At 37.9% G+C, this 27,976-nt stretch overlaps 1 protein-coding gene across 1 annotated transcript; it reads right to left on the bottom strand.

Moving 5' to 3' along the window:
• Window positions 1–2,030: 2,030 nt before the first annotated feature.
• Window positions 2,031–27,414, bottom strand: LOC131947543 (uncharacterized). Its single transcript, XM_059308794.1, has 16 exons — window positions 27,195–27,414; window positions 19,222–19,238; window positions 18,565–18,659; window positions 17,324–17,412; window positions 17,092–17,204; window positions 16,562–16,709; window positions 16,228–16,370; window positions 15,726–15,861; window positions 11,854–11,949; window positions 10,870–10,994; window positions 8,247–8,344; window positions 4,725–4,809; window positions 4,263–4,334; window positions 3,588–3,692; window positions 2,729–2,824; window positions 2,031–2,267 (listed from the first exon to the last, which is right to left on the bottom strand). The coding sequence occupies exons 1-16, from the start codon at window positions 27,412–27,414 to the stop codon at window positions 2,031–2,033; spliced, it is 1,875 nt and encodes a 624-aa protein (XP_059164777.1).
• Between the last annotated feature and the right edge of the window lie 562 nt (window positions 27,415–27,976).

Genomic DNA, 27,976 nt, shown 5'->3' with positions numbered 1-27,976 from the left:
CATGTATCTACGAGAAAAATGGCCCGTTGAGGAAGGATACAACGGGCGCTAGGCTGATAGTGCTGTCTCTTTTCTCTAAACTAAAACCACCCCACCCCCCCCCCCCACACACACACACACCACCACCCCACCCCCACCCCCCCCAAAAAAAAACATGTCTACCGTCCCATTCAACGAAATATAATTATATACTTTTTCCAGTGCCCGCCCCCTCCCCGAAAATTCTACCCCCGCCACCGAAAATTTCAAGTACCTCCACCCCTCTCCGGGGAGGAAAAAGTCTAAACTAAAACCACCCCACCCCCACACACACCACCCCCCACCCCCCACCCCCAAAAAAAAAAACATGTTTACCGTCCCATTCAACGAAATATAATTATATACTTTTTCCAGTGCCCGCCCCCTCCCCGAAAATTCTACCCCCGCCACCGAAAATTTCAAGTACCCCCACCCCTCTCCGGGGAGGAAAAAGTCTAAATTAAAACCAGACGTTCTTACGCGGGGGTGGGGCTTCGCCCCTACCCGAAGAATTGTATTAAAGAAACTCTTCACGCAAACCACTTAGATTAGACCAAATTGCTTTGTATTGAATGTTTACTCGATAATCAATGACGTCATATTAATGTGTGCACTATCCGGCTTGAGATTATTTTCTACTCTGTGCTAAATGTGTCGTCGTCATACTTCGTTTTTCGAATTACTATGCATGTTTTTATTTTCCTTGTGTTTTCTCTAGAGCGTTCTTGTCAGATAGATAGATAGATAGACAGACAGCGAAACTATTATTATAGATGTTATACAAAACTTGGTATATTTCTGGTGTGACATACATTATTGTTACATTGGCTTCACAATTTTGTATTTTCCACAACAACAACGTAACAACAATTCATATACGCTTGAGATTAAAGATTCACTTAACTCTTAAATTTTAATCGCCTTGTATATTTTAATTCGGGATAGTAATAAAGATGTATAATTAACGAAATACCAGCAGACCTTACAATCTACAATAGTCTTAAAAACCCCATGAAATCATGCTAATTCTTTTTTTTAAAATCTTTTTAAAAATATGGCTAGCGATAAAACTATAGTTACATTTTGAAAACTTAAAGCTGTTTGGGAACCTTATCATTTTCATATTTTTGTATTGAATATAAGCCGTTGAAAAGGCGTTTTGAATTATTTTAAATAATTCAAATATTTAAAAAACCGACCTCAACCCCTCCTTGAAATCAACCGGAATGGCCAGGGAAAGCAAAACAATGAAAGTAACAACAATTGTTTTCAATGATAAAATACACAATAGCGTTCAATGGTTTTATAGCTTAGTAGTTTATTTATATTAAATAAAATAACATCCCCTATCACCACCACACCTTGATTCTAATAATCCAAATAAAAAATAAAAGTGTTTGCTAAATTACTATTACATTAGTAGTAATTTTTTTTTAATTATTTCTAGCCATAATGAAACCGGAAGTAATTTTGTACTTTTTACACACATGTTGTAAAGTATCCAATTTTAGTTTTAAAATATGCTTTCTGGTAAAAAAAATTTCGAACCATGTCCATATGGAATCAGCTTTTCAAACCTATCCTAGATTACCCAGAAAACAAAAATCTATGGGTTATTTTCCTTAATGCAATAATTTATATTAGTTTTATGAAATAAATATTTAAAATATATTTTTAAAATTTAAACATTTAAAAAAGCGAGATTTTAAAAAGAAATTAAAAATCGGAAAAAAAATGATTTGACACACTTGCCAATAAGACACGTTTCTGTAGCTTTAAAGTGTGCCCAATATATTTACAACTGAGATATGAGAGTTACAAGTGTCGTTCTGTTACCTCATGGGACGTCAGCTGACTGACAGTAACACTGACATGTCAGAATGATATTTCTGTCACGTGGGATCCCCCACTGACAACACTATCCAATGTAGAGTCCCACTGGGCCATCTGTCTAGTGGGGTACACAAATCTAACGATGTCTTTTACAGGTCCCCCCCCCCCACTAGCATTGTCTATCGTGAGGCCCCATTAGAAGTGTTGTCTTTAGCAGGGCCCCCACTAGCAGTATCTAGCACTAGGCCCCCATCTGTAACGTCTGTGTGAGGGCCCCCAGTGTCTAGCCCTAGGCCCCCATCTGTAACGTCCGTGTTAGGGCCCCCATTGAGAAGATGGCCTGTGGTTTTCCTCTGGCACTCCCTGCCTTTAGCCACGTAATACTTCAAGAACGCCCTGGTAGCGTTGTAGCCCCTCTGTCAACAAGAGACAAAACAATACATTTACAATCTCTCTAATCAATAGTTCGATACACTAGCAACTCTTGAGTGTGCCCTAGACGTCACCTCGAAGTATAGTAGAACAGATTAATCAAAAACACCGGCGTTTTCCTAGCACCTATTATTAGTTTAAAGGATTTGTCAAAACGGATCTAAAAGATAAATTAATTCTTGTTCTCGAGCAACTATTTTGATCAGCACTCACTAAACGCGTTGTTTTTTTTTCCTATTTAGATATTTTGTGTTACACCGAATCTCAATAACATAATATGAAGTAGTCAAGTTATTAAAATGTGTATTCCTTGAGCCCTGAAATAGTTTACGATGTCAAGCGAATAATTAAGTTCATATAATTAGTGCCAGCCTTTGTATGTCTTAAGAGTGGAACTGTAGTGACATTATCAAGTGTATACAACATTCTGTAAACACTTTCATACCTGAATCAGGAACTCTTTATCTGCCTCTTCCAGGGCATAATCCGAAGTTCCGATATGCCCTGTGTTGATGCCCACTGTCCTGAAGTCATCAGATTCCTGTAAGTGTTGAAATATGCCAAACGTGTTCGTAAAATTTCGTTTTTCAAATTAGATTTATGACTTGGAAAAAAACATATAAACATTTTGAGAATTAGATGCGTTAATTATCGAAATTAAACGAAAGTTTTGAGAATCAGATTGATGACATAATTTATACTCTTTCTTTCATCAACAACGAAGAACATAAGAAAGCCTTCCAAGAAATGGCAGTAGAACACTCGTTACATCCAACTAAATCTACTCTTCATCCACTCCAAACAACAGGCTATGTCTGACCTTAACTAATACAAGGGCTACATTTTACCTTAACCTAAACTAAAGCTACACTTAAAATTAACCAGTGCTTATGTCTATACCTCACATTAACCAACACAAGGGCTACACTTAAAATTAACCAGTGCTTATGTCTATACCTCACATTAACCAATACAAGGGCTACACTTAAAATTAACCAGTACTTATGTCTATACCTCATCTTAACCAATACAAGGGCTACACTTAAAATTAACCAGTACTTATGTCTATACCTCACATTAACCAATACAAGGGCTACACTTAAAATTAACCAGTGCTTATGTCTATACCTCACATTAACCAATACAAGGGCTACACTTAAAATTAACCAGTGCTTATGTCTATACCTCACATTAACCAATACAAGGGCTACACTTAAAATTAACCAGTGCTTATGGCTATAGCTCAGATTAACCAATACAAGAGGCTAAATATCACATTAACAAATACAAAGTCAACATCAGACCTTAACAAAGACATATTTGAGGTTGGTCAACATCGTGTCCATCAGAGCGGATAAAAAATCGCCCAAATTCTGGACGTCTCTTCTCCCAAATCCCTGGAACCTCGTCTGGAAATTTTATCAGATTTTTTTATGGAGTATGGATGTGGGAATATGGTGTTGTTGTATTTTTTTATAAAGTATGCTTTGAAATTATGATAATAAAAATATAAAATCTGCAAAACACTTTGTACGAGGACCTAAATGATTTGAAATGTTTTATTTTCTATCTAAAAACAAATGATTATGTTATATATATATATATATATATATATATATATATATATATATATATATATATATATATATATATATATATATATATATATATATATATACGGCCACCATAACCTATGCTAAAGATAATTTAAAAATAATACATCAAAACATACAAAATGGACGGAACAAAAATATTTAAAAAAAAATTTTAAAAAAAGGTACGTACACCACGTTAGCTGGACCGTATTAGTCATTAGTCAACAAAAAGTTACTATTGCTCTCTCAAGAAATTCCTGAACTTCGATGTCTCTACATCGCCAAATGTGTTGCTAGAAAACATTACTGTCTCCTAGATTATAACGTTACTAATAAAACAAAACAATTTTTAAAATTTAATTAGAATATAAAAGAATTCCTTACGTCTTCAAGTGCATCCTGTAGTTTGTGTTTATCAATAAATTCATTGTCATCTAAATTGTGCTTGTTTAGTGCCTGTAGTGGTAATGATGAAGGTTAGGGTTTGTGTTTAAAGCTGATGGAACTACTGATTAAAGAAAATGGCGCTGTAAAAGTAATGTCCTAATAAAAATAGCTTTGTGAGTGTAGGCTTGGAGGGGAGTGTATGTGTGGGTGTGTGGTTATGTGTGAGTCAAATGAGGGTGTATGTGTGTCAGGATGGTCAGGTAGGTTCTTGTAGGTTCATACAAAAAGGACTATATAGAGCCACCCTAACCTCACATCTTGCATTAACAATATGTTGAACTCTTTAAGTCAAGACTAAATAAACTTATAACCATAAAAACAAACCTTAAACTAAACAAAAATAATTTCTAATCATGAAAGCTAAAATTGAAACCAAATATTGACCCATCAAGCCCTGACCTTCATGAAATTCTCCACGGCCTTGACGATCCGTCTGTGTTCACAGTCGGCTTTTCCTTTGGCAGCTTTTTTCGTCTGCTTCAGTCTGGGTAAAACACATTGGCTTATTTTTGTGTGAGTTGTGAAATCACATGTAAATGTGGTTGGTGCTAAGAAAACACAACTTGTGAAATCACATTTAAATGTGGTTGGTGCTAAGAAAACACAACTCTATAAAATACGACCTGTGTTGCCACTGTATAAGTGGTAAATAAGGAACCAATTGATAATCCCAAACAGACGGCCTAGAAGAGAATGTTTCCATTGAACCAAAACATGAGTGTAAACAAAGATTCAACTGGGACGGACATGGCACACGAGAGTTAGGTCTAGCGAAAAAAATTTCACAAGGAAAATTACAAGGCTAATTTAAATAAGACAGAAAATAACGTCAGGTAATGGCAGTGGCGGAACTAAAAAATAAGGGCCACCCCGCAAATAACTTTTTAGCCCCCCCCCCTATATATATAAATATATAGGCCTATATATGAAATATATATATATATATATATATATATATATATATATATATATATATATATATATATATATATATATATATATATATATATATATATATATATATATAATCACAAAATACAAAAATAGGATACTCATTGCTGGCCTGTTCGGGATTTGAAAAACATAAATTTTAAAAAATTTCAACATCAGGTCATGTGTGTATGTGCATAAAATCAGTTTTAATTAATTTTTGATAGATGCCCTCTTAACATCTAGTCGGTCAAAATAATGTAAACCATAAAAGCTTTGTTTAAGTACTGGTGTCTCGTGTTATGTTTATTTTTATGTTGTTTTTTTATTTATATTATTAATTTTTTAAATATTATTGATTTAATACATTTCCTTTTAATAGTATGTCATTCTTTAGTAATTACTTATAAAAAATAATTGAGAGTAGTAATTGGTTTTTAATTTGTTTTGTACAAATCTATTAAAAGGAGCTTATGATCACCCCTATTTGACTATTTTTAAAAAAAGGGAGTCATGGGAGTGGTTTGAACATTTGCTTATCTTTGTTAAGTTTAATTGTAGGAGAAAGACTCGGCTTTCGTAGTTTTTTAAAAACAAAGGGAAAAGGAATATACAAGAGCGTGGGGTGGTGTCTATAGAATAAAGATAATCCAACCGCAGCTACGGGATTTTTTTACAAAACAACCATCAAGTTAAAAATAAAAGAAAATTTACTTTTTTAAACTATAAATTTGTTTATTACGGTCGGCTCTGGGCCCCTAAATGGCGTGGGCCCCCCGCATTGCGGGGTCTGGCGGCACTGTAGTTCCGCCCCTGGGTAATGGATGGGTTTGACATTAGGAAAGGACCTATGGATGGCTGAGTGCAGGGGCGAGGGAGGGGGGGGGGGGCTTAAAGCTGAGGATGGCTGAGTGCAGGGTGGGGGGGGGGGGGGGGTAAAGCAGAGGATGGCTGAGTGCAGGGTGGGGGGGGTTAAAGCAGAGGATGGCTGAGTGCAGGTTGGGGGGGGGTTAAAGCAGAGGATGGCTGAGTGCAGGGTGGGGGGGGGGGGGGTTAAAGCAGAGGATGGCTGAGTGCAGGGTGTGGGGGGGGGTTAAAGCAGAGGATGGCTGAGTGCAGGGTGGGGGGGGGGGGGTTAAAGCAGAGGATGGCTGAGTGCAGGGTGGGGGGGGGGGAAGCAAAGGATGGCTGAGTGCAGGGTGGGGGGTTAAAGCAGAGGATGGCTGAGTGCAGGGTGGGGGGGGGGTTAAAGCAGAGGATGGCTGAGTGCAGGGTGGGGGGGGGTTAAAGCAGAGGATGGCTGAGTGCAGGGTGGGGGGGGGGGGGGGAAGCAAAGGATGGCTGAGTGCAGGGTGGGGGGTTAAAGCAGAGGATGGCTGAGTGCAGGGTGGGGGGGGGGTTAAAGCAGAGGATGGCTGAGTGCAGGGTGGGGGGGGGGGTTAAAGCAGAGGATGGCTGAGTGCAGGGTGGGGGGGGGTTAAAGCAGAGGATGGCTGAGTGCAGGGTGGAGAATATAGCAGAAAAAATATCAGTGGCGCCGAGTCAGTCTACATAGACAAACACGACAGAAAGAAAAAAAGAAAGAAAGAAAAAAAAAGATGAGGAAGAAACAAACGATTATTTAAGCACTCAATAATAGTTTAACTTAAATTCTAAAATAATAATATAATTTTAATCTAGAATAGATTTAAACTTACTTAAAGCCCTGAATTTGCACATACGATAGAAAACAAAAGAACAATAGCCAGGGGCGGAACTACATTGCCGCCAGACCCCTCAATGCGGGGGGGGGGGGGGGGGGCATGCCATTTAGGGGCCCACAGCCGACCATAAAAAAAATTTTATACTTAAAAAAAATAATCCACTTGCATTTTTGACTTCATGGTTGTTTTGTAAAAAAGATTACCGTAGCTGCAATTGGATTATCTTTATTCTATAGACACCACCCAACGCTCTTGTATATTCTATTTTCCTTTTGTTTTTAAACCACTGTGAAAGCCGAGTCTTCTTTCTCCTACGATCAAACTTATCAAAGATAAGCAGACTTCCATGACTAATTTCCCTTTTTTAAATATTTAAATAGTGGTGCTCATAAGCTCATATTAATAGATTTGTACTAAACAAATTAAAAAGCAATTACCTTTCTTAATTATTATTATTTTTTAAAGTACTTACTAAAGAATAACATTGTATAAAAAGGAAATGTATTTAAAATGAATAATTTAAATTTAAAAAAAAAACAAAATAAACATAACACGAAACACCATTACTTATACAAAGCTTTCATGGTTTATATCCTTTTGACCGACTAGACCAGGGGTCTCCAAATTACGGCCCGCGAGCCGGATGCGGCCCGCGAGGTCATCTCATCCGGCCCTCGGAGATATTTTTGTCCACGGAAAAAATGTTTGTTGTAGGTGGCTTTTGAAAAATGCCACCCCAATGATATACCTGAAAAGAAACTCTGGCCCCCGAACTTATATTTGATAGTTAATGCGGCCCTCGGGCTGAAAAGTTTGGAGACCCCTGGACTAGACGTTAAGTGGTCTTAAAGCACAGTTAAAACTCATTTTCACAAAACCACACTGATGCACTTACACACATGACATGATGTAATTTGTTGTAATTGAAAAAAAAACATTTTTATCCAAACCCGAATAGGCCAGCTATGCGTATCCTAGGTTCGTATTTTTTGTTTATATATACATATATATATATATATATATATATATATATATATATATATATATATATATATATATATATATATATATATATATATATATATATATATATATATATATATATATATATATATATATATATATATGGGGGGGGGGCTAAAATATTTTTTCGCGGGGTGGCCCTTTTTTTCTAGTTCCGCCACTGACAATAGCCTGTTTTTAAAAGGTGAAATAGCTAGCGATTTAAGCCACTATACGAATAACAAGGAAGATAACTTAGAATTGTCTAAGAAGGGAAACAACTCACTCAAACAATTTAGTTTGTTTACTTGGAGTTGCTGGTTCGTTACAGCCGTATCTGTGTTCTAGTCTGTACCTCATGATCTCCATCTCTACGTCATCATACTGGGAAAAACATGACATTTTACTCATCAAACTGGGAAAAACATGACATTTTACTCATCAAACTGGGAAAAACATGACATTTTACTCCTCAAACTAACATCACATTTTACTCATCAAACTAAAATCACATTTTACTCATCAAACTGGGAAAAACATGACATTTTACTCATCAAACTGGGAAAAACATGACATTTTACTCATCAAACTGGGAAAAACATGACATTTTACTCATCAAACTGGGGAAAACATCACATTTTACTCATCAAACTAACATCACATTTTCTTCATCAAACTGGGGAAAACATCACATTTTACTCATCAAACTAACATCACATTTTCCTCATCAAACTGGGGAAAATATCACATTTTACACACCAAACTAAGAGAAACATCACATTTTAATCATCAAACTGGGAAAAACATCACACTTTACTCATCTAACTAACATCACATTTTACTCATCAAAGTGGGAAAAACATCACACTTTACTCATCAAACTGGAATAAATTAACATACTAATATCAATAATAATTTTGATTATACTACAAGAATATCAGTGTTTTGTAATTTGGTGGTTTTAAAGACAGATCACATGAAATCCCCCTACATTTAACTGGATGGTTTAAATGTACCATCTACCTACCACAAGAAACCCCACTGTACATCTACCTACCACAAGAAACCCCACTGTACATCTACCTACCACAAGAAACCCCACTGTACATCTACCTACCACAAGAAATCCCAATGTATTTAACTGGGTGGTTTAACATCTACCTACCACAAGAAACCCCACTGTACATCTACCTACCACAAGAAACCCCACTGTACATCTACCTACCACAAGAAACCCCACTGTACATCTACCTACCACAAGAAACCCCAATGTACATCTACCTACCACAAGAAATCCCACTGTATTTAACTGGGTGGTTTAACATCTACCTACCAAAAGAAACCCCACTGTACATCTACCTACCACAAGAAACCCCACTGTACATCTACCTACCACAAGAAACCCCACTGTACATCTACCTACCACAAGAAATCCCAATGTATTTAACTGGGTGGTTTAACATCTACCTACCACAAGAAACCCCACTGTACATCTACCTACCACAAGAAACCCCACTGTACATCTACCTACCACAAGAAACCCCACTGTACATCTACCTACCACAAGAAACCCCACTGTACATCTACCTACCACAAGAAATCCCACTGTATTTAACTGGGTGGTTTAACATCTACCTACCACAAGAAACCCCACTGTACATTGTAATGACCGCTCTCCGACAGCCGCGGAGGGAGCGGACACCCCGGGTTCGTTTGGTATGGTACTGACAGAAGTCACACTAATGGAATCCCAACAACTTGCCGTGAGCTCGTCTAGGGGTAAAACACGACAAATCGAAGAGACTCAACACGACTTAAACTATCAATACCCTTTTAATAAATGTACAAGCTATGACACTAGGTCAGTACAAAATGAATAGACTTTAAGAGTACAATAAATAAACTTAAAAACTCCAACTTACAGTTTAAGAAAATCACAATGTATCACAGCTGTGGCTTAGTATATTATACACCAATAAAGATCATTACTTCACACAACTGAATGGCATCATAATTACCACAAAAAAACCAAGAAGAGACGTATTGCCTCTACAACAATAGAAATCCAAATAAAGGTCAAACTATCAGCGAAGTAATCAAAATGGTGCAATAATACACCAGAACAAAATATTAGAAATACTATAACTTGCCACACAATACCTTATACAAAGGTAATAAACATGTCACAAAATTACAATACTGAAAGGTGGCGCACATAACCACCGGCACAACTTTCCTGGTCCAAAGGTCAATCTGGCTGCCTTTAGACATGAAAACCCCGAGATTAAATACAACTCAGATTTAGGGGAAATAACTCAAAAGTCTTACGAATATTGGTTGAGGATCTATCAAGGATCCTCACGGTCGCAAGACCATTGGTTGAGGATCTGCCAGGGATTAAAAATACCTACCACAAGAAACCCCATTGTACATCTACCTACCACAAGAAATCCCACTGTACATCTACCTACCACAAGACACCCCACTGTACATCTACCTACCACAAGAAACCCCACTGTACATCTACCTACCACAAGAAATCCCACTGTATTTAACTGGGTGGTTTAACATCTACCTACAACAAGAAACCCCACTGTACATCTACCTACCACAAGAAACCCCACTGTACATCTACCTACCACAAGAAACCCCACTGTACATCTACCTACCAAAAGAAACCCCACTGTACATCTACCTACCACAAGAAACCCCACTGTACATCTACCTACCACAAGAAACCCCACTGTACATCTACCTACCACAAGAAACCCCACTGTACATCTACCTACCACAAGAAACCCCACTGTACATCTACCTACCACAAGAAACCCCACTGTACATCTACCTACCACGAGAAACTCCACTGTACATCTACCTACCACAAGAAACCCCACTGTACATCTACCTACCACAAGAAACCCCACTGTTTTGTTACTTGGTGGTTGAAAGAACTGAGACTTCAAGTACGGTAACTCTCTCAGAGATTTCACACGGTGCATGAACGAATCTTCTTTAGCCATTGATAGGCACCACCCTGGAATAGATGACAGGATTGTCGTTTAGTATGGGGTAAAAGTAAATAGATATGTAGTGCAGGGTAGGTGCAGGATAATGGAAGAAATTGAGTGTGTTCATTGCCGGTAGTAGGAACCAATTTGGTTGTTTCCCTGGAATAAATAAAATGCATTGATACGACATTGTTTCAGAAGTTCGAATGAGGAGATGGAGATAGCTGGGCCATGTCCTACGCATGAGCAAAAGAAGGCTCCCCAACATGGCGCTGAAGTGGACTCGCCTGGAAAGCGAAAGAGAGGAAGACCACTGGGAACATGGAGGAGAGAGATGGAAGAAGAAGTGCAGGCTACTGGCAAGAAATGGCATGAATTAAAGTGGCTCGCCCAAGACAGAGCGGAATGGCGGAGATTTGTTGCTGCCCTATACTCTACAGGGAGTGATGAGGATTAAATAAGTAAGTAATCTTACTTTCTGATTGGATCATGAAAAAAAAAAGAAGATTTGCGACATTCTCAAAGTGAAGAAACTCTACAGGATTGTTTCTTTAACATGTTAAAATTTATTATTAGACGTTTCTTCAAAGCAATGTGACAGATGCAATTTGTTAGCTAATAGGAATTTTTCAAATGCGTGATGTATTGTCATTGGATTTTGACCCATGTGTCAAGTTTTTTAGAAATTGGTCTTTTAGAAATTATCTAAATTTTGCTCACCAGTTTCGATTCATGGCGACAGATAGACAGAAAAAGTAAGTTAAATAAAAGCTTCTAATAATAGAAACAAACTCATTATTTAAATAGTATCTTCAAAAGAGTGAACGAAAAACAAATCTCTATAACTAACGCATGGACAAGATACACGAAGGTAACACAACTGACCATCAAAACAGTGTATCGGGTAGTTACACAGGAGACCACCATCAACATACGTGTCCATTCGACCGTGGTTGTCATAGAAACGGGCAGTAAATAAACCTTTCAGGTGAGATAAAACAAAAACAAAAATCAAATAAAGCAATTAAATTTTTGCAAAGAAAAAAATATTAAAAACTTAATTTGCGATTGCAATTAATTTTCGTTCCTTTAAATTAGGGTATTTAGTGAGTTTATTAATCTGATCAGGATATTATTGTACTTTTAATCTGTACTTTTACCATTCATTTACTATTCATTTACGTAATGCTAATACAGCAATTATGTATAATCTTTAATTTAATAAACAGGGGGTGATCTCCCCTAAACTTTCTCGAATATTCTTACATAACTTGGAATATCGACATGACTTTTAATTACTTAAACTTTTAAAAATAGAATAGAATCTCATAGAAAAAAGTCTTGCGCACCAAGCGAACGCCAGAACGAAATGTGCATAATAGTGCGCAATATTATTAGTACTTTATAAATTTACATGCGTTTTTTGAGAAATCGGAAATAGCGTAAAGTAGTACTTCCGGTCAACGGATATTACTCAAAATTCGACAGAAGGTAGAGAATTAGATTTTTTACTTTTTACTTACATGTGCAATTTCATTTATCTATCTGAAATAGTACTCAAGTAAGAGGCTTTTGAAAAATTCAAAGTAGAAAAAGTACCACTTCCGGTTATCGAAAATAGCTCAAAAGTTGATACGGATCTACGATTTTGATAAAATACTTATACATGAAATTTCATCAACCTAGCTGTAACGGTACTCAAGTTATCGTGTTTACACACAGAATTAAACCGGGAGTGATCTCCCCTAAACTTTCTCGAATATTTTTATATAAAATAACAGGGGATGGGAACTCGGGCTATAGAAATGATTTTTAATCCATTTTAAATACTTAAAATTTTAAAAATAGAATAAAATTTCGTAGACAAAAGAATTGCACACCGAGTGAACGCTAAATAAAAAAAAGTGCATAATAGTGCGCAATATTATTAGTACTTTAAAAATTTACATGAGTTTTTTGAGAAATTGGAAGTAGCGTAAATTACTACTTCCGGTCAACGGAAATTACTCAAAATTTAACAGAAGGTAGAGAATTAGATCTTTTACTTACATGTGAAATTTCATTTATCTATCTGAAATAGTACTCAAGTTATAGGCTTTTGAAAAATTCAAAGTAGGAAAAGTACCACTTCCGGTTATCGGAAATCGCTCAAAAGTTGATACGGATCTACGATTTTGATAAAATACTTATATATGAAATTTCATCAACCTAGCTGTAACGGTACTCAAGTTATCGTGTTTACACACGGACAGACAGACAGACAGACAGACAGACAGACAGACAGACAGACAGACAGACACACAGACACACAGACATACGGACAAGATTGCAAAATTATGTTTTTCCGTATCAGTGAGGTGTAAAACGTCGAAATTTGTAAAAATCTCGATTTTTGTTTTTTGCACGATTACAAGATTTTCTCTATACTTCGTATATACGAGAAAGTAAAAAAAAATAAACCGGGAGTGATCTCCCCTAAACTTTCTCGAATATTCTTATGTAAAATAACAGGGGATGGGAACTCGGGCTATAGATATGATTTTTAATCAATTTTAAATACTTAGTTTTAAAAAATAGAATAAAATCTCGTAGACAAAAGAGTTGCACACCAAGTAAACGCCAAATAAAATGTGCATAATAGTGCGCAATATTATTAGTACTTTATAAATTTACATGCGTTTTTTTGAGAAATCGGAAATAGCGTAAATTAGTACTTCCGTTCAACGGAAATTACTCAAAACTTGACAGAAGGTAGGGAATTAGATCTTTTACTTACATGTAAAATTTCATTTATCTATTTGAAATAGTACTCAATTTATAGGCTCAAAAGACTTAATCTAATGAGGAAACTGGCAGGAACAGACTGGGGAGCAAATCACCACATCCTGAAAAAAACCTACACCAGCTATGTGAGACCTACGTTAGAATATGGCGCTTCGGCTTGGGGCTCAGCAGCAAAAACAAAAATTAGCAAAATTGACAAAGTTCAGAACATTGGTTTGAGAATAATGACAGGAGCCATGAAAACAACACCGATAAAAGCTATGGAGGAAATAGCCGCTCTTAGCTCAATAGAAGAAAGAAGAGAATCAAAAATCCTCACTCAATACACAAAGCTAGAGGCACTGGAAAAACATAACCTAAAACAAAAACTCCAGAAACCCAGTCCATCAACCAGACTACAAAGAACAAGTTTCATCAAAGAAGCAAAGAATCTGAAAAAGAAATATGAAATCGAAAATATCATTCCTGAAGCAATAAAAACTCAAAACCTCTCCCCGCCTTGGATCTCCCACTGTCACTTAACCATTATTGACTCAATAGACACCATAGGAAAAAAATCTGACTATGATCTAGAAGAACTTAAGAAAATAACAAATAAACACATTAAGGATCAGTACCCCAGCAACACCTGGATTAGAGTTTTCACAGATGGCTCAGCTGAAGATGCCACAACAAATGGCGGGGCTGGCATCCTAATTGAATGGCCAAGCGGAGAAAGCCTGGAAAAGGCAATAGCCACAGGCAGCCTATCCGACAATTTTAGGGCAGAAAAAGAAGCTTTAGAACACGCATCAAACCTCCTGTCAGAACACCCTGAATCACCGAATAGTCAGATTGTATTTCTTACAGATGCCAAATCCGTCCTGCAATCCTTACAAAATCCAGAGTCCTATATTCAAACACTTATGACAGCACTAGAGAGGCTAAAAAATACCTGCAGCAGAATTGTGCTGCAGTGGATCCCGCGCCACTGCCAGATCCAGGGTAACGAGATCGCAGACCAGCTGGCTAAAATTGGGGGAAAGAAACCACAACCGGAAATTTCGCTACACCCAAAAGCCATAAAAAGAATAATAAAAAACAAACAAACGCAAATGTGGTCTGTCACACACCCTCACTACATTAAAGACGACGGCTATTACAATTTAACACGAAAACAACAATACATAATCTTTCGACTTAGAACAGGCCACAACAGACTAAATCAACACATATATATAGCCAGGCAAGAGTCAGACACTGGCCCAAGCCCACCCCACTCAGGGAAAAATTATATGGGACACCTGACAAACTGGAGACCACAGTCCGGTTTGTCCACGAAGTTGGACTTGTTGTCTGAATCCTCCACCATATTCAAAAATTAAGAACGAAGAAGAAGAAGAAGATAGGCTTTTGAAAAATTCAAAATAGAAAAAGTACCACTTCCGGTCATTGGAAATTGCACAAAAGTTGATACGGATCTACGATTTTGATAAAATAGTTATATATGAAATTTCATCAACCTAGCTGTAACGGTACTCAAGTTATCGTGTTTACACACACACAGACAGACACACAGACAGACACACAGACATACGGACAAGATTGCAAAATTATGTTTTTCCGTATCAGTGAGATGTAAAACGTCGATATTTGATAAAATCTCGATTTTTATTTTTTTTGCACGATTACAAGACTTTCTCTATACTTCGTATAATCGAGAAAGTAAAAACTAACTATTTTAGCGTCGAATTCTTTCACATCAAATTTATTTTATTTTTTTATATTTTATTTCTACAACTTTTTAAAAGCATATTATTACAAGATTGTTTGTTTTCAAATTTGATGTATTTGAGCATGTCACGTTTTTCCGGATTTGTTCTCGACTTACCTATTTATTTTTATATTTACTCTATTTAGTTTTAGTTCTTGGTTGATGAAACGCGTTTATATATACTTGTTAATTTTTTTTTCTTATAAAAACCTCAACCGACCTGGCAAAGCCATTGACATGCGCACTGCTTCCCTTATCGGCATATCCGGTGTAGTTTTGGGGTGGCAGTACTCACTCCTCATCTGGTTCAGATTGGTGACTACAATACACAGCTCCACTCTACGTTCTCTGTACAACTGTAGACATGGGTAGGGTTGGGTTGGGTTAACATGGGTTGGGTTAGGGTCAAGGTTGATTAGAATAAGTGACCACAATACACAGCTCCACTCTACGTTCTTTGTACAACTGTAGACATGGGTTGGGTTAGGGTTAAGATGGGTTGAGTTAGGGTTATGGTGGGTTTGGTTGGTAAGAACAATACACTGCAACAGCCTACGTTCTTTGCACAGCGTAGAGTTGGATACGGGACAAGATGGGGTTATAGGATGTTAGAGGGAGTTAGATGGGGTCATTGGGGTTAGAGGGGGTTAAACAGAGCTAGATTAAACGTAAAACAAATAACAGCAAAGAAGATTTCTCTAAACAACGAAAACTTTTCTTACATCATAGAAGGTCATGTCGGGGTTCGCTGTCGAAGACTTTTCTTTGATCATGTCACCGCACCAATCAGAAAACCTGTCGCCAGGATTCCAGCCAAACTTGCTCAGGAGGTTGGGCAGAAGACTGAAGTACCCGCAGGAGTGGTCTGGGATGGAGACGATACCAGAACATATCACGTTAGTGGTAGTTTGACCAGCAAAGTATACATTTGTTTAGTAATTTAACAATGGCTAAATAAGTTTCTTCTGCAATCTACAACTTCTCGTCAATGGTCTAGCTAGGCGCAATGTCGTCAGACACAGGACCTTAAAGTCCTACAGTACGTCAGGAACTCACCTAAAAATATCTCCTCAAGATCATCAGACATGAAAACTTCTATATCGCAGGAACTGTAACCCAGGGCTACCAGTGTTGCGGTTATTGCCCCTGCACTACTTCCACCAAATCTTCGAATTCGTGGCATCATTCCTATTTCCTCCAAGTACTGAAACACGTACAAAGTTCAAGAACTTTTGGAAGTTATCAATCATTAATCAAACTAATGCATGTCAATCCTAAACAAGTAACTGTCTTTAATTAAACTCTGCACCCCACACAGTTTCAAAAATATCATATCAGCAACTCTCTAATGGGTTCTACGAGTAATGCTCTAATGATACTTGCACGAATGGACTTTTGCATTTATTGGACAAATGCCCGAATGGATATTTGCACTGATTGGGAAAAATGCCCGAACGAACGTTTTCACAAATAGAAAACATGCCCAAACAGAAGCTTGCAAGGTTTGAACAAAAACCAGAAAGAACGTTTCATAAGTGGGATAAATATCCCACATAGACTGTTGCCAGAAGGAAATCTATCCTCACCTTTATACCACCTACATAGGCGAGTCCCTTGTTGCCACCTCCCTCAAAGATCAGATTCTCGAATGGAAACAGGAAGTCTTCGGGAAGAATTTCCGCGTATTTCGGTGGGGTCTCTATAAAAACATTTTTTTTGAAAATATTTTAAAATTTTCTAATTTTGCTAATAACTTAATCTAAAAACTTAATCTAAAAACTTAATCTAAAACGTTGATGTTTTAGGGCTACAGTTAACCTGTGACTTCAATGAATTCGGTGTCAGTGACGTCATCTTGAGACTGCTCCCAGACCAGGTCCTCTCTCTCCTTCAGCATCGCCAGATACCTGGAGATAATAGTCTTGTTGGTTAGCCGTACCGTGTGACCTTATGTCGTTGTTGAATAGCCGTACCGTGTGACCTTATTTCGTTGTTGATTAGCCGTACCGTGAGACCTTATGTCGTCAGCGGCACCGTGTGACTTTATGACGTCGGTGGTTAGCCGTACCGTGTGACCTTATATCGTCCAGTCTTGTCTTGATCATTCGTTTTGTTGATTTTATCAAGAGGGTCGTACTGGTGGCAGATAAACTACACGCTTAGAGATGTTTTTTTATTTTATTTCACAACTACGACTTGATTGGTTAGATTAGGTTTCAATTAGCTCAATGTGGCTTTGGTGAACTAATTAAAATATAATTAACGAGCCGGCCCGCGGCATATCATACGCCGCTATTTAGTTTTTTCTACTTTTCAGTAATTCATAATTTTGTGAATTCGACAGTACCAACGCTGCCACTGAAAATATTTGGTTGAAAACACTATAAGTAGCTCGTTTAGGACGATACCCCCCCCTCCTTCCCCCCCCCCCCCCTCCGTTAAAGTGAACTCCACTTAGTTACCCCCTCCCCCTACGTTTAAAATCGGTTCAAACTAAATTATCTGCCCCTAATAGTCGTCACTAACCCCGGCTCTGCTTGTAAACATTTAGAGTGAACACAGCTCACTAAGACCATGTAGGGGTGGGGGTGGTAGGGAGCGCGCTTACAGCTTGTTTTCTAGCGTCTTCCAGAAGATAATTATATATATATATATATATATATATATATATATATATATATATATATATATATATATATATATATATCAGTGGCATAGCGAGGTCGGGTGTCACCCGGTGCGGCACTTAATGGTGCCATCCCCCCAAGTTTTTTATTTGCACCCCCCCCCCCCCTCAAGTTTTTCTCTGTATAATTTGCTATTTTTTGCCTTGGTGTCACCCCCCTTAATGGTGTCACCCGGTGCGGTCCGCACCCCCCGCCCCCCCCCCTCGCTACGCCCCTGATATATATATATATATATATATATATATATATATATATATATATATATATATATATATATATATATATATATATATATATATATATATATATATATATATATATATATATATATATATATATATATATATATTGGCTAATTTCAATCAGGGTTACCTCCTCTTCTCGTCCAGGTGTGTGTACTGTGTTTGTGTCAACGGTTCTTCATGTACACTTCTGTTGTTTCCCATGGTTTCTGCAGCTGCCTTCAACTGACAAAATAACGAGATCATCAAAGAATGACACAGACATTTGGTTAGATCTGGACCCTAAATACATACAATAATTTTTTGTCATTATTCGAAGGGTGCAGTATTTTATCCAGGTAATGTGATTGGATAGATTTTAAAACTGCATGACACTCAATTTAAGTAAGATTTGAGAACAGAGTTTCTTCCAGGCATCTCTTCGGGGGGTGGGGGGGGGGGGGGGGCAAAGTCTACAGTAAGTTGTTGATCTTTTAACCTAGGTTAGTCGGTACTAATGGTACGCCCACTTTACAGCGGCGCGGGTTACTCTGGGGAGGGGGGAGCATTTTATTGCAGAAAACGTGATGATTCATCATGGGCAAAAAGGGGAATAAGTTCCTACCGTCGATAGCAGAAAGAAAATGACATACGGTGAGAAGTGTTCAGTAGTCAAACAAGTGGCGACGTCAATGGACACGAACTCTAGCCTGTACACACGAACGCTAGACTGTACACACGAACGCTAGACTGTACACACGAACGCTAGCCTGTACACACGAACGCAAGCCTGTACACACTTACTTACTTGATCCTCGTCACTCCCTGTGGAGTACAGGGCAGCAACAGTACACAACCAATGTGTTAGGATTTAATACCTGATTTACAATGTTTTTCATTTGGTGAAATTATATAACGAAAATTAAAGTCCGCATATAAAATAAAATTTCTCGCAATATCTTATGGCGCACGTTTAGTTCTGCCGTATATAGCGGCTGCCTTCCGCACTTTAGTTCCGCCCTTCTTCTTTTTCACACTTGCGCGATCAGCATAAATATTTTCAGCGTCACGCTTCACTGAACAAAAACACAGACCAGTGCCGTGGTGGGTTTCAGGTGGTGTAGGTGTTCGACTTGTGTTGTTTTGTAGGTATTGCTCTGTTGTTGTAGGTGTTACACTGTTGTGGGTGTTACACTTTTGTTGTTTTTGTAGGTTTAGCTATGTTCTTGTATATGTAACACTATTGTTGTAGTTGTAACACTGTTGTTATAAATGACACCCTATTGTAGGTGTCACACTGTCGTTGTAAGTGTTACACTGTTGTTGAACGTGTTACACTATTGTAGGTGTTACACTGTCGTTGTTGTAAGTGTCACACTGTTGTAGTAGGTGGTACACTGTTGTAGGTGTTACACTGTTGTTGTAGGTGTTACACTGTTGTTGTAGGTGTTACACTGTTGTAGTAGGTGTTACACTGTTGTAGTAGGTGTTACACTGTTCTAGTAAGTGTTACACTGTTGTTGTAGGTGTTACACTGTTGTTGTAGGTGTTACATTGTTGTAGTTGTTACACTGTTGTAGGTGTTACACTGTTGTTGTAGGTGTTACACAATTGTAGGTGTTACACTGTTGTTGTAGGTGTTACACTAATGTAGGTGTTACACTGTTGTTGTTGTTACATTGTTGTAGATGTTACACCGTTATTTGAAAATAATAACAAAGAATGTGATCTCTATGTATTGTCGGAGTATTAAATGGATGTATGTATCAAAGCTACAGAAAATCGATTCAACTTTTTAATTAAACGCGCGTCGCAGCTTGATAAACCTCACATACACAAGACTTAATACTTATTACGAATTCAAACCTAACCGATTTACAAACAACTTCAACTCACTCTGCAAACTGAATTTTAACCTATATATATATATAGATTCAAAGTTCACCTATACATTATATTAATTATTAATTAATACTGCGTGATTAAGCTAGAACTTACCTACCCCAGCAATGACTAAAGCCTTAACAGTAGTCTGAATGTATTAACAGTACTACCAGTAAAGTAGCGATTCGATGTTAGAAGGGTTCCACTTATTTTCACGACAACCGTAATGTAAGTAGTATATTAGGTCACTTTTGGACCGCAGGCGCAGGCGCAGGCGCTGGCGGATGCGCAAAGGATATATAGTAAAATACTCGGATGCGCAGGGGGATGCGCAGGCGCATCCTGGTACAACGAGATATAGTAAAATACTCGGGATGGGGATGGGGAGCCTGGTACAATGAGATATAGTAAAATACTCAAGGCGCAGGCGCAGCAGCCTGGTACAATGAGATATAGTAAAATACTCCGGATGGGGATGCGGATGGGGATGGGGATGGGGATGCGGATGGGGATGGGGAGGATGCGCAGGGATGCGGATGGGGAGTAGGTCAGTAGGTCACCACCGGTGACCTTGTGACGTAATCACCGCAGGTGACCTAGTTACGTAATTTTAATTAGTTTTTTAATTAGTTTAATTTTTTATTTTGACCCAGTTACGTAATTTTAATGAGTTTTTATTACGTAATTTGATTATTTGTTTGATTTTAATGAATTTAATTACTTGGTTTATATTTTGTATTTTTTAATTAGTTTGAATTTAATTTAATTACTTGGTTTATATTGTGTAATTTTTATTGACTAGTTACGTAATTTGATTATTTGTTTGTATTTTGTTTGTTTATTTTTAATTAATTATTATTTTTTAATTAGTTTAATTTTTATTGAGTAGATACGTAATTTGATTTTAATTTTTTTAAGTTTTTTTTTATTTATTTTTTTAAATTTTTAATTTTTTTAAATTTTTTATTTTTTTAAATTTTTAAATTTTTTAAATTTTTTAAATTTTTTTAAATTTTTAATTTTTTAAATTTTTTATTTTTTTAAATTTTTATTTTTAATTATTTTAAAATTTTTATTTTTAATTTTGTAATTTTAATTATTTTAATTAGTTTAATTATTATTAGTTTAATTTATTTTTTAAAACTTTTAATTTGATTTTAATTTGTTTGTTTAATTTGTTGGTTTGTTTATTTGATTGTATGGTGTTTAAAATAAAAGACTAACACTAGCGTGTACTAGAAGATTCTTTGTATAACATCCATTTAACCACAGCTGTTACTCGTTAGCGACAGCTGTTACTTATCGATCCGCTATCCTTTGCTTTTTGACAGGTACCGACCGGAGATTAATGGGTTTTTTCTCGATCGCAGCCACGCGGCCATCAAATGATAGCCCTCCTAATTAAATTTGGTCACGCATCATCGATTTATGTCGAGGGGTCCCGCGTTTAATCGAATGCGTTAAGTGGTTATCCACGACGCTACCGTTAAGTGTCGCAACAGCTGTTACCACATTAATGGGTTTTCCCGATCGATATGACAGCTCAGGCTGATTAATGCGATCCATTAAATTTCTCTCCGTTAAGTGTGGTGACAGCTGGTGCTGTAATTAGGCTGAGCAACCGTATAAATGACCGCGAAAATTGTGTTCTAAACCAATTCGACTTAGGACTTCAAACCAAGCATCACCGCGACTTATCCTGCCTGAGACCTCTGTTGACTCCAGAGACTAGCCCACGCCAGCTTAGGACTCAACCAATACGTCCACCTAACCCTCCACGGACCACATCTTTTGTGCGTGCTTATTCAATTAAAGGTAAGCTTAATATTACTTTTTTGTTTTATGGGAGCTAACCCCATTAAAATACCCTTTAAGCAAATCTTATTAAAATAAGTACTCACATGTATTTACTTTACTTTTGTATCGTACACCGACGTAAGTTTAATAGTATGAATTGTTTTAAGGGAACTAACCCCATTAAAATACGCTTTAAGTAAATATGTATCTAAATAAGTACTCAAGTGTATTTCTTTTTAGTGTACAACCGACCCTACTAGCCATCCACTGACCCTATTGAGCTACCTACCCATCCCCGAGGCTACCACTGAACTAAACGTTCCATCCACATCCAACTACACAACCCCAGATCGAACTTAGACGTTCAAGCCAACCCGTAGGTACGTTTAATTTTCAATCTAGTTTTTTGTTTTAAGTCTGTATTTTATTTTATGTAATTACTTTATTTTTATTCTACAGCCAACAACCTACCCAAGCATCCAACAGTTCCACACACTAAACAATAATGCAATCAGCCCATTCAACCAGCCACCCAGCCATGACCCGCTTCACATGCGAGATCTGTGACCGAGTTTTCAGCCGTAATCAACTTTTCATACGCCATCAAGAGACAGCACACGGTCGAGGAAGACATCCCTGCACAACATGCGGGAAAGTATTTACAAGAAAATATAATTTAACGAACCACTATAAGGCAGCACACAACAACCAAACATCACCGAGCGACACCCCATCAGCAACCAACAGACAAACACACCAACCCACATTGGTGACCGACACACATACTGTCCAACTCTCAACAGCGAGCCAAACAGCTCGTAACGCGACCAACACTAGCCCCTTAAAACGACAAAGGACGTATGACGACATATCAACCAACAAACGCGTAAATACTAACATCGACAGTAACGTTAATTTACACACCACTATTTTTCCTGTAGACGACCTAAGGGGAGATGCAGTAGACTTACACATGACCACAGACAAATCTTTACCCATATGCCTTCCCACAGACATTCCTGATTTTATTAAACATAATCACGCCATTAACATGTTACAAAAGGATTCACATGCAAAACCCTACACAGACAATTTCTCCTTTTTTAGATGTTTAGCCACACATTTAGGAGCACCCGTAACAGATCTTAGAAAGCCAACATTAAATCTCGCGAAAAAGTGGCAAGCGCACCAAGGTCTCGGGACCTTGGATAATTTTAGTGGGGTTAGTTTGGTCAAAATCCCCCCCTTAGAGTCGTGTTTTAGTGTAAATATAGAGATTTTTGAATTTAACGAAAACCAGATCCTTTCCCCGAAACTTAGAAGTAGTGATAGGTTTAGGGAGACCGTGTATCTTTTATTTTTTCAAAATCAGTTTATGTACATTAATAATATAGGTGGGGCGGGTCACTCTTTCGCGTGTTCTGTGTGTAACAAATTATGGCCCACCGTTCAACAATTGAACAGACACGTGAAAGGGTGTAATGGGGGGAAACCCGTAGATAGGTATAAGGGAGGGGTTTATCAGACACACCAAACAATCTGGGAGTTTTTAGCGTCCTATGGGGTAGATATAGATAGTAACTTTGTTTATCCCTTCCGAGCAACTTACGATTTCGAATGCTATTTCGACCATACCGAGTTACCGCCGTTAGGTAGAGTTACAAAAAGCGTTGCCAAACACGTGCCTTTGTCTTGCTCTGTAGCCTCGAACCCATCTGTTTTATTTCGACTGGTGACCCTCAAGAATTAGTGACAAGAGTTATTGACAGACTCCACATAATCGCCGAGGCAGCTTATGGAATTTTGAGAAAACAGTTCGAACATGTTTTTAAGCAAATCAGGGTTAGGGTTAGGGTTAGGGTTAGTTATTTCCACCTAAAGCTAGGGGTAGCGATAATAAGTCGAACGACAAAGGGTTTGATAGGTTTCTTAGCGGTAGATTAGATGAGTATTCGCGACAAACGCCGGTTATAGGGTTTAATTCAGGAAAATATGATATAAATCTCGTTAAACCGTATTTTATTCAGTACTTTTTAGCTTATTCAAACACAGAAGAAGGGTTAGAAGAGGGACCTAGTTGTAACGATGATGAAGACGACGTAGAAGATAAACAAACACCGTTTAAATATGTAGTTAAAAGAAATAATAATTGTATGTGTATATCAACAAATAAATTAAAGTTCTTAGATATAGTTAATTATCTAGCACCTGGGTTTAGCTATAGTAAATACCTCGCCGCGTATAATGTTAAAGAGACCAAGGGATTTTTTCCGTACGAATATGTCAAAAATTTAGCCGTCTTAGATGAAACGTCTTAACCTCTGCATTCGGCCTTTTTTTCATCATTAAAAAATTGTAACATTTCAGACGAGGAGTACGCGACGTGTAGGCCAATTTGGGTAGAGAAGGGGATGCAAACTTTTAAAGATTATCTTATTTGGTATAACAATATCGATTTAAAACCGTTTATCGAAGCGCTCGAGCAGCAAACTAATTTTTACAAAAATTTAGGGGTTGATATTTTTAAACACGCGATTTCTGTCCCGGGGGTAACCTTAAAATACTTATTCAAAACACTGCCCAAAGACGTTTCTTTTTCTTTGTGTTCCGAGCGCGAATCAGAGTTACATAAAACCATCCGAAATAATATCGTAGGGGGCCCCTCCATTATTTTTCATAGACATCACGAAAAGGGTGAAACGTTCATTAGGGGGAATAGTAAAAAGGTGGTACAGGCAATTAAGGTGTACGACGCGAACGCGCTTTATTTATGGTCTTTAATGCAAAAAATTCCGACGGGATTTCCGATTATTAGAAATAGTGAGGAGGGGTTTAGACCGCGTAAAGCGAATCATTATGGGGAACAGGCCTTTCAGTGGTTATCGTGGGTTTCAAAAACAAAATGGGTAACTTTAAAAACTGCATTTTAACGGGGGCGAAGTTAGCTTAGGATCCCGCCATATAAGAGTAGACGGGTGGGACGCGAACAGTCGAACCGTTTATCAGTTCCATGGCTGCCTCTTTCACGGACACCCCGACTGCCCCTTAACTAAAGACCGAACAGTAAATTCTATTAGTAACAGACCCTTGACTGAGTTATTTAAAAAGACAAACGAAATTACGATACTGTTGACGTTAAAGTCGTAGAAATGTGGGAATGTGAGTGGGGGAACCAGAAAAAAATGAACCCAACTATTAAAGACTATTTAAAATCTATTGACAAATCACAAAAGACACCGACACCGACCTATGGTAAGAAATGGCCCCTGACTGAAAAACAGATAATCGATTCTGTTTTAGACGACTCGTGTTTTGGTCTGATAGAATGCGACATTAAAGTACCGGATAGTTTAAGAGAACATTTTAGTGAGATGACACCTATTTTTAAAAATACGAACGTTACGCGGGATGACATCGGACCGTTTATGAGACAATACGCGATCGATAACAACTTATTAACTAGCGGTAGACGGACTTTAATCGGTAGCTTTACAGGGGAGAAAATTTTATTAGCGACCCCCCTTTTAAAGTGGTATTTAAATCATGGGTTGGTAGTCAGTAAAATTTATCAAGTCGTTGAATATAATCCGGTTGCATGTTTTAAGACATTTGGGGATACAGTTTCAGACGCGCGAAGAAAGGGGGACATAGACGAAAAATACGCGATAACGAGTGAAACAATGAAATTGTTAGGAAACGCGGCATATGGTAAAACTTTGACGGATAAAACACAACATGCGGACATGACCTACTGTAGTGATAGGGATATAGGGGATTGTATTAATAATCCACGATTTTAAAAAATGACAAAACTTACCGACGCTGTTTACGAAGTAGAAACGTTAAAAAAGAAGATAGTTTGGGATCTCCCTCTTCAGATAGGCTTTTTCGTTTATCAGTACGCGAAACTTAGGATGTTAGAATTTTATTATGACTTTATAGACAAATATATAGATAGAACCGACTTTCAGCTCTGTGAGATGGACACTGACAGTTTATACTTAGCCTTAAGTACCGATGACTTGTTAAAAGCCGTTAGACCGGGACTAGAACACGAGTTTTTTGACATTTACGATAAATGGTTCCCCTCAGAAGTATGCGACTCACATAGACCCTTATTTATAAGCGGCAAAGGCACGGTAGATAGTCATTGTCTGGAGTGTAGGGCTAGGAAAATTTATGAAAAGAGAACACCGGGGTTGTTTAAATTAGAATATGAAGGGGATGGGATGGTATCTTTATGTAGTAAGACGTACCACTGTTTTGGCGACTATAATAAAACATCAACCAAGGGATTATCTAAAAATCACAACACACTAGGCAAAGAATCTTTCATGCAGGTCCTCACAACAAAGGAACCAAGTTGTGGGACAAACACAGGGTTCAGAGCATACAACACGGGGATATATACTTACACCCAACACAGAAACTCACTTTCTTACTTTTACATTAAAAGACGAGTAGACGCAGACAATGTGACAACATCTCCCCTAGACATATAAGACCCTCTAGTTTACCAACCATGACTTTAACGAGACTTTAATGTAAATAAGACAGAACCATGACGGTATGGTGATGGGGTTGTTTTTATTCAATAAAAACTTATGATATAAACGGTCTTTTTTTTATTTTTGATGTGTGTTATTGTTTTGTTACTTGTCCCTGAAAGTTATGTAACTCGGTATCCTGTATAAGATGTATGACTGAAATCAAAATCAACCATTTAAAATACTGGATCCGAGTTGGAAACAGCTCTTTACGGCATTGATGGGTAGCCCACCCAGGCGTGGTAAAACAGTATTCAGGGAATACTATAAACACCGCAGTATAAGAACCCTATACCATGTCCGGTGAATGTTTTTGTCTTCAGTGCTGTGGATGGGATTCCACTGAGAGCACGGGAATGTCGGAGCAAACGGAAACTGGTCTTGATATTGGACCAGATGAAGTGAGATTGTATCCTGTACAGATGATCAGTACCTTTCATGAGACTAATCAAGGGGAGATGAATCTAGGATATGAGAGAGTGTTTGTACAGCGGTCGACAGGTGGAACCTTTATTGAACCCCTTGATGAGACGCCGTCACCACCCAACCCAACTTCCGTCAGGGACAGTGAATTCAGGTTCCATAATGAGGAGGAAAGGTTGCAAACATTTTCGGGGTGTTGGTCCGACGTCTACCCTGTGGACCCTATCAGTTTGGCTAAAAATGGTTTTATTTTCATTGGACCTGGCGACCTTGTCAAGTGCGTTTTCTGTTTGAATACGTTGAGGGGCTGGGAAACAGGTGATGTGGTAGAAGAGGAACATCGACGCCATTATCCAGACTGTCGTTTTGTACGGGGTGCACATTCACACATTCACACATTCACACACACACACAGACACACACACACACACAACACACTAACAGGAGTTGTTTTAAGTAAATAAAATTTTTATATACATTTAAATGCTCTTTTGTGATTTATTGTAATGCTGATTAAAAGGTGTGAAAACTTTCCCATCCAACTTTGAAATCCTACGCGGCCAAAACATCGGTGTCTGTTACACACCGCAAACCAAACTTTTTTCAGTCAAACCAAAAAGCTCTCTCAAACACACACACACATACACAAACACACACTCAAACACACACAATCACAAAGCGAACTTGTAAAGAAGAAAACAATGTTGCATCGGGAAAACTTCACCGACCCTAGTATGAACACGGCCCTCATCCAACTCCAAGACATGGATGGACTGACTTTGAAACCTGTCTTGTTGAAAACAAAACTCCCCCGACGCTAGTATAAACGTTACCCATCGCATTCGATTAAACGCGGGACCCCTGCGGTGTTCGCTTCAGCGAACTCGACATAAATCGATGATGCGTGACCAA

Source organism: Physella acuta, unplaced genomic scaffold, assembly GCF_028476545.2.
Source record: "Physella acuta isolate Inbredline_101_S28 unplaced genomic scaffold, ASM2847654v3 ptg000598l, whole genome shotgun sequence".
Lineage (NCBI taxonomy): Eukaryota > Metazoa > Mollusca > Gastropoda > Physidae > Physella > Physella acuta.
The sequence above is the reverse complement of the archived record's forward strand: the minus strand, read 5'-3'. Positions and strand labels throughout refer to the sequence as shown.